The sequence below is a fragment of the Rhincodon typus genome, chromosome 38 (genome assembly GCF_021869965.1).
Source record: "Rhincodon typus isolate 14 chromosome 38, sRhiTyp1.1, whole genome shotgun sequence".
Lineage (NCBI taxonomy): Eukaryota > Metazoa > Chordata > Chondrichthyes > Orectolobiformes > Rhincodontidae > Rhincodon > Rhincodon typus.
The window spans coordinates 12,415,475-12,423,425 of NC_063369.1; the positions used below are offsets into that span (position 1 = coordinate 12,415,475).

General features: G+C 44.5%; 1 protein-coding gene across 1 annotated transcript; it reads right to left on the reverse strand.

Moving 5' to 3' along the window:
* LOC125487260 (regulator of G-protein signaling 8-like) lies at window positions 1-5,873 on the reverse strand. The gene is made up of 4 exons (XM_048618063.1): window positions 5,764-5,873; window positions 3,155-3,213; window positions 1,335-1,501; window positions 1-168 (listed from the first exon to the last, which is right to left on the reverse strand). Exons 1-4 carry the CDS (start codon window positions 5,805-5,807, stop codon window positions 1-3), a joined length of 438 nt encoding a protein of 145 aa, XP_048474020.1. The 5' UTR covers window positions 5,808-5,873.
* Between the last annotated feature and the right edge of the window lie 2,078 nt (window positions 5,874-7,951).

Below are 7,951 nucleotides of genomic sequence, written 5' to 3' on the forward strand. Positions count from 1 at the left end.
TTATAGGTATTTAAGCAAATTGAAGGAAAGGTTTGATTTCAGGAACCTGGGAAAGGAATCTTTCTCCATCAAAGTGTACGTTCTCTCCTGGGCAACCTGGAAGCAGGAGTTGTTGGGATTGGCCAAGTTCCTGGTCACAATTTTCCTGGTCAGTGAGTCAAGGTTCACCTGAAATAGAGGAAATAATCCATGAGAAAGAAAGAAGCGATCAAGGTGGTGAGGGAAGAGTAATGCTAGGGTTACGTTAGGCAGCGGTGATCAGTTTTTATGAAGAGATCTCTGTGCTCCCTCAGTTTTTGATGAGTTAAGCAGTCAAGAGAATCTTATGAACCTAGGGAGGGAAATAATACAAAGGATAAGTTTAGAAATAATGGGCGCAGTTGCAGATGATACAAGAGTGAGTTTGAACTGGAATATGAAAACACTGGAGTGTGATTGCACTGGAATATGAATGCTGGAGTATTTTTGATTCATCCATGGGGTATGGATGTCACTAGGTAGGGCAGCAATGATTACCCATCCCCATTGCACTGAGAAGATAGTGGTGAGCTACCTTCTTCAACTGTTACAGGCTTGAGTTGTAGAGGCACACCACGTTGTTGGGAATGGAGTACCAGGATTTTAACCCAGCGACACTAAAGGAACAGTGATATATTTCCAAGTCAGAATGGGGTGTGGGGCTTGGTGTTGCCATGTATCTGCTGCCCTTGTCCTTCTTGATGGTAGTGGTCAAAGGTTTAGAAGGTGCTTGGACGAGTCTTTGCAAGTTGCTGTGGTGTATCTTGTTGATGGTACACATTGCTGCCTCTGTGCATTACTGGTGCCACTGAAGTGGGCTGCTTTGAGCTGGATGGTGTGAAGCTTTTCTTGAGTTTTGTTGGAGCTGCGCATATCCAGGCAAGTGGGAGGTATTCTATCACTGTCCTGACTTGTGCCTTGTAGATGGTGCATAGGCTCTGGGAAGTCAGGAGATGAGTTACTCACTAAAATTCCCAACCTCTGACCTGCTTTTGTAGCTACAGCACTTAAATAGCTAGCCCAGTTCCGTTTCTGATCAATGGTAATCCCCAAGATGTTGATAATGGACATTTTGCTGATAGTAACATTATTGCACATCAAGGGATGATGGTTAAACTCTCTTCTAACCGTCTTGCAGTCACACTAGGAAAGTGTTGGAAACTCTCTAAACTAAAGATAGAATTACAGACTACTTAATCTGATATCATTTCTGATTTTCTAAATGGATTGAGAGAGATGACACAGACCATGAAAAATATTTAGCGGGTACTTAAATACTTCTCTCCTTCTCCTTTCTCAGGGGTTGTACGTTTTACCTCCTTTGGTGCCTGGACTTTGACAAACTCATCATAAATCTTTTGGGCTTTGAACACGAGTTTGGAGCTGGTCTTTGTGTTCTTGTAGTCCTCGCAGGCGAGCCAGAAGTCAATGTTCTCCTCACTGAACTCAGAGCGAAGGAAGGCTCGGAATGCAGCCACGCCACCTGGAATGGCAACACCATTTCTCAGTCATTTACATTTAATCATCGCTCTGTTTAAAAACCCTTCCCTACCTCTTAACTAGTTTGCCTCCAATTTCCCATTCGTTTGTCTCCCTGTTCTTTCAATCTTTCTCCAGTTCTGGCCTCTTGCCCATCTCTTGTCTGACTGGGGGAGGAGAAAAGTGCAACACCAATGACACCTTGCTAAGGCTCCGCCACCAGCCCCTCCCAAGAGGAAAACAGCTCACCACCACCTTTCTCCAGGTCTAGTCGGCATAGGAAATAAATGCTAGCCCAGCCAATGATATCCACATCACACAAATGAACAACTGAATCCCAGAAATCGACTGGTGGTCATGTGCCTTGAGTTATTTAGATCCTAAATTCTGGAATGTCTTTCCTAATTTTTTCAATCTCTCCCTTCTCCCTTTGTTGTGTTCTTTTACTTAAAGCAACGATACCAATTGTACAACAAAGACTGATAAATTGAAAAGTCGGCTCATAATTAAGGGCGTCCACAAACATACATAAATATTCATATACAATATAAATACAGTGGCAACTGAGAACCTATAAAGCCAACTCTGATCTGTGAGTACTATTGTCCTCCACAGAGCCATCAGATTATATATTGAGTGGTGTACAATGATAGATAGCAATTTGAAATATGCCCTTTTAAATGTACATGTGTATCACCTCACAACAGCTTGAAGATCCTCTGCAAAATCTGTAGTTTTGACCAGACTTTTACATCTCTTTTTAAGATTCAGCCCCAAATTCTGTTCGGTAATTGTATTGTGTCACCGTTTAGGGAATTTAGCTACATCAAAGGCAATGCAAATGGTTCTCCTCCTCCCTTATCCCTGTGTCTAACAACAACACCATCCCCAGGCCACCTATGACCAGTTGCCATAATCATATCTCAAAGACTGTCCTTTCCCTTCCTGCCCTCTAGTAACAATAATGCACATCAATAATGTACATTTGATGTAAGGAGCATCGTGAATAGGCTGAATATAAAGATTTGGCGAACCAGTGAGTGAGACATTAGGAATAGGAGGGGGCCATTTAGTCCCTTGAATCTGCACTACCATTCAATTCAATCACAATCGATCTGCACGTCAACTACTTTTCCAATTTTGCTCTTTACCCCTTGATATCTGTACCCAAAAGAACTCTATTAATCTTACTCTTGAAAGCTCTAATGGTAAACACAGGATTTTAGGGCAGAGATTTTCACATTTCTGGGAAAAACTGCTCTCTATGTTTCTTGCCATTGGACTGGCTCAAATGTTAAGTCACACCCTGCTCTATTCTTGATTTCCCAGCTGAAGGTCATTTTTTTTCCAAATTATCCTTGCTGACAAATCCAGTGAATGTTTAAAACTACCCCATCATATGACCAACTCCATCATCAGCTCATGCAGCCTGTCATCGCAACTTATCCATCAAGGGCCTGGTATTTGTTTCTGGGGAGACTGCGATGCACCCAGCCCAAGACCATATGTAAGCCCAAGAGAGGAAGGTACAAATCTTCTGTTCAAACAAAGAACACATTCAACAAGGTATACATTGGAGTTGGAGGGGGTTGGATGGGAAATTGAAAAAACTATGTTTTTGGTGATAAATAGTGCAACTGGTAAAATCGATGCTTACGTTTGTCAGCCAGGAGCTTCTCGAACAACTGACCTCCTTGTGTGTCCTCAGCACTGGGTCTGGGGAATGAAAATGAAGATGAGACTGAGAATGTTAACTTTGCTATCTCACTTTCAGCCACTGAAGCAAGGGTTGTTGCAGTTTTCAGGCTTGTCGTGACTTGAAGCGGGGAGAGTGTTGTTGTCTAACACTGGGTTCCTTCACTCAGTTCTCAGCACAACTCCACCCAGGTGCCTTCTGTGGGAAAATCCCATGTTGAGCAGCAGGAGGCACTATGCTCTAACTGGATTAGGCTGTGGGCCCAATCATTCTCATTTAGCCAGTGTATACCTGAAGCAGACAAACCAGACAAAAAGAGGTTGATCCTGGTCAATTTGGTGAGAGACTCCCAGTGGAGCAGCAGTTCCTGACTCGAGACCTGGGTTAGGTAATGAGAAAGAAACCTACCTTGAATCCTGCTGCTGGTCTGACAGTAGCCCCTGATGGGTGACTGCTTGTGTCTGTGTATGTGTTTGAACGTGCACTTACATGTATGTATGCATGTTTGTGTCTGTGTATATGTGATGTTTATGTGTTTTTTTGTGCATGTACTTGTTTGTGTGAGAGCGTGTGTGTTTCTGTATGTACGTGTGTCTGAGTGTGTATAAGAGAAAGTAACATATACACTTACTGGGCCATTTTTGTAACTTTATCTTGTTTGACAGGAGAAAGACTGTCACAGTCATTGATGGCTTTCGATTTGTGCAGAAATTGTCCTAGATGAACCTTCATTTCTTTGGCCCTGGAACAGAGGTATGTCAAAATATATCTGTGGATTAGTTATGCAGCTTTTAAGGAGTATTACTGAATTGAGTCAGCTCTCAGTGGTTGGTCTCACGGCTCCCTGCACAAGGTGCTGGAAAGAGCTGTATCTTCAGATGAGTCATCTATTCAGAGGAGGAAGGGGAGAGGCAGAAACTTAGAAGGGATGGGGTTGGTATCTGGGATGCAGAGAATCATTGCATTTGTGGGAGGTAAGAAACATAGTGGGCCAGTAGAACAATGACCACACTTTACCATACATTCATGAGTACTGTCAGATCCTGCTGAGCTTCTTCTGTGGTCCATTGACATAACCAGCAAAGGACTGCTGATTTGTACACAATAGCATCCCATAAAAAGCATAGAAGATAAATGATCAGATAATTATTCCGATCAGATAATTATTCCCTGATTGTTGGAGTTGAGGATGAAATATTGGTCAGGGATACTCAGGAGCACTCCCCTGCTGTTCCTGAAAGCAGGGCTTTGGGATTGTTTACATCCTCCTGAGAGGGCAGACTGGACCCTATCTAAAATATGGCGCCTCAGTTTCACAAACACACACTTGTAGAGCGTTACAAACTCATCATCTCACAGAATCTCACAATCCTACACAAACCTCTCATGGTCTCACTCATGATCTCTCACTCAAATACAAGAACAAGCTTTCACTCCCTCACAGTCACACGCACTCCTTCACATCACAAAAAAGTAGGACCTTGGGTAGTGTTGTAGAACAGAGAGACCTAGGAGTTCAGATACATAATTCTTTGAAGTTTGCGTCATATGTAGACAGGGGTTAAGAAGGCGTTTAGCATATTTGCCTTCACTACTCAGACCTTTGAGTATAGGAGTTGAGACATCATGTTAAAGTTGTACACTACGTTGGTGAAGCCTCTTCTGGAGCACAGTTTTGCTCGCCTGTTATGGGAAGGATGTTGTCAAGTTGGAGAGGGTTCAGAAAAGATTCACTAGGATGTTGCCGGGAATGGAGGGTTTGCATTATATGGAGAGGCTGGATAGGCTGGTATGTTTTTCACTGGGGTGTAGGACGTTGATGGGTTTATAGAGGTTTACCTTATAAAGGTTTACAAAATCATGAGGGGTATAGATAAGGTGAATGGCAGGTGTTTTTTTTCCCTAGGGTAGGGGATTTCAAGAAAAGGGGGCATATTTTTAAGAGGAGAAATATTTTGAGAGGAGAAAGACTTTAAAAAAGACACGAGGGGCAACGTTTTTACACAGTGTGGTTCTCGTATAGAATGAACTGCCATAGAAAGTGGTGGATGTGGGTACAGTCACAACATTTAAAAAACATTGGAGCTGCACATGAATAAGAAATGTTTCAGTGATTTAGGCTAAGTGCAGGCAGGTGGTACTAATTTAGATTGGGATTAAGGTCAGCATAGACTGGTTGGACCGAAGAGTCTGTTTCCATGCTGTCTGACCCAAACAGTGCAGCACTCACTCAGTATCGGACTAGAAGGTCAGCCTAGCTAGGCTACTCATGTTTTGGTGAAGTGGGAGCTGAATCCACAACCTTTTGTGGTGAAGCTCAGCATTCTACCCCTGAGCTAACAAACGCTGTCTTTGCCAACTGGTCAGCTGGTACCAAAGACCGAATCACTCCTGCCATTCAAGCCAACTGTCCACACCCATTGACTGCGCCAACTATCCACACCAATTACACCAACCATTCATGCCCACGAACCAGTTACATCAAATGTTCCTCCCCATGAACCAATGCAAAAACTATCCTTACAAATTGACAATTGTAGCTAAAGAGGTAAAAGCAAAAGACAACATACCTCTCAATGGAAATACTAGGCAATGCAGCCAAACCCCTACACATGTTGATGGCTAATGTTTTTCTGCTTCCAGAAGGAAAAGTGGAAACAATTATCTAGTTGAGATTGTGTTCCGTGTGAGTGCCAACGGTAACAGTGCAATGGTGGAGGGGACGAAGCAGAGATTTATACATTTACATCAACAGATAATGGGGAGGAGTCATCAGGCCTCATCAATCTTCAGTTCATCCCTCAGAAACAGCCCTCTGACATTTAAAAACAAAGCTTCTGTTTGCTGAGAGTATGGGGACATTCAGAGCCAGTGCTGAGGGTAAAAGATGTCCTGACCTGCCGCCTGTGCTTTGTTATTCAGTGAGCTGTCTTCAACTTGTTTACTAGCTTGTTCTCTAATGAGCAGCATCTGCTCAGTTTGTTACCAGTTTTCCTGTCATAGTTTCCATTTACAGATCGAATTGATGATAAACCAGGAGAATGATGCATCCCGAATTCTCTCAAAGAAACAGTTAACCTTTGAGGGGGCAGATGGTTGTGAGCACACTGCCTCGATTGTTTGGCCTCGAGCAGAGTTTACCTGTCACTTTGCCTCCACAGGGTATCAGGGCCAGTCATCGAGCATGCATTTTGCCCGGAGACAAGACCAGTGTATATCTTCTGATTGGCCAGATCCTCGCAACCCCTTCGTTCACCAGGATGTTACATGGATGGAGCAATTCAGCTATGAAGAGAGGCTGGATAAGCTCGGGTTGCTTTCTTTGGGGCAGTGAAGGTTGATGTGGGGGATGTGTTAGAGGTGTGAGAGCCATGGATAGGGTGAATACAAAGCAACTGTTCCCATTAGCTGAAAGGTCAGTAACAAGGGGGCATAATTTTAAAGTGAAAAGCAGGAGGTTTAGAGGGGATTTGAGGAAGAGGGTAATGGGAGTCTGGAAAGCGTGGTCTGGGAGCATAGTTGAGATGGGAAACCTCACAGCCTTTAAAAAGTACTTGGATGACTACTTAAAATTTCATAACATTCAAGGCTATAGGCCAAGTGTGGGAAAGTATGGTTTTAGTGTATTTTTGGAATTACAGTCTCAATTGGCCAAAGGACATCTTCTGTACTGTGTGATTCGGAGTGCTCCCCAATCAGAGGGCATTAGGTCTCAATAATTGGCAGACCCACCAGGAGAGGGTGGGCACAACTGAGGCAGGTTGGTGACCCTGAGGGGACCTCATGAGAGGGTCTTATGAGGGGGTCAGCACTGTAAAAACGCAAGCTGGTGTGTGCAGCAGGATCCTCAAATCTTGGGATTGCTCCTCCTGTTGGATTGTGGCACTGGTGGAGTTCTCATTTGATGCCTGTTGTCCCCATGTTTGGGGCATTGAGCCCTCTGACTCCAATTGTCCAATTCCATTTGCTGATCCACAGACTATCATGGAGAGACATCTCCATCAAGGGGGGCAGATCCTGCAGGTGACTGAGTGGAGGCAACTCTGCTGTATGCCAGAAGTGAAGGAGGGGGTGATATTACCGCTATCCCATGATAGAAATGTAGAGAGCATCCCTTTTGATCCCTTTAGTCATCAGATCTATATCTAACTCCTTCTTGAAAACATTCAATGTTTAGGCCTCGAATGCTTTCTGTGGCAGGGTTCCATGGGATCACCAGTCTCTGGGTGAAGATGTTTCTCATCATCTCAGTCCTAAATGGCCTACCTTGTACCCTTAGACTGTGATCCCTGAATCCATGGTCTTTGGGAACATCATTTCAAGCCTACCGACTCCCACAGCTACCTAGAATACTCCTCCTCCCACCCACCCTCCTGCAAAAATGCTATCCCCTATTCCCAATTCCTTCGCCTCCGCCGCATCTGCTCCCAGGATGAGGCATTCCACTCCCGTACATCTCAGTTGTCCTCGTTTTTCAAGGACCGTAACTTCCCCTCCTCGGTGGTCGAGAACGCCCTCAACCGTGTCTCCCACATCTCCCTCACCTCATCCCTCACACCCCGTCCACGCAATAAAAACCAAAAAAGAATCCCCCTCGTCCTCACGTACCACCCCACCAACCTCCGGATCCAACGCATCATCCTCCGACACTTCCGCCATCTGCAATCCGACCCCACCACCAAAGACATCTTTCCCTCCCCACCCTTATCTGCTTTCCGGAGGGACAACTCTCTCCGTGACTCCCTTGTCCGCTCCACA

What these genes read in the sequence shown, in the direction of transcription:
- LOC125487260 (XM_048618063.1), bottom strand. Translation starts at nt 5,807, where the DNA reads ATGTGTAGGGGTTTGGCTGCATTGCCTAGTATTTCCATTGAGAG. An exon ending in GAAGCTCCTGGCTGACAAAC is followed by an intron (nt 1,502 to 3,154) that starts GTAAGCATCGAT and finishes TTGCCATTCCAG; the next exon opens with GTGGCGTGGCTGCATTCCGA. An exon ending in AAGTCCAGGCACCAAAGGAG is followed by an intron (nt 169 to 1,334) that starts GTAAAACGTACA and finishes CCTCTATTTCAG; the next exon opens with GTGAACCTTGACTCACTGAC.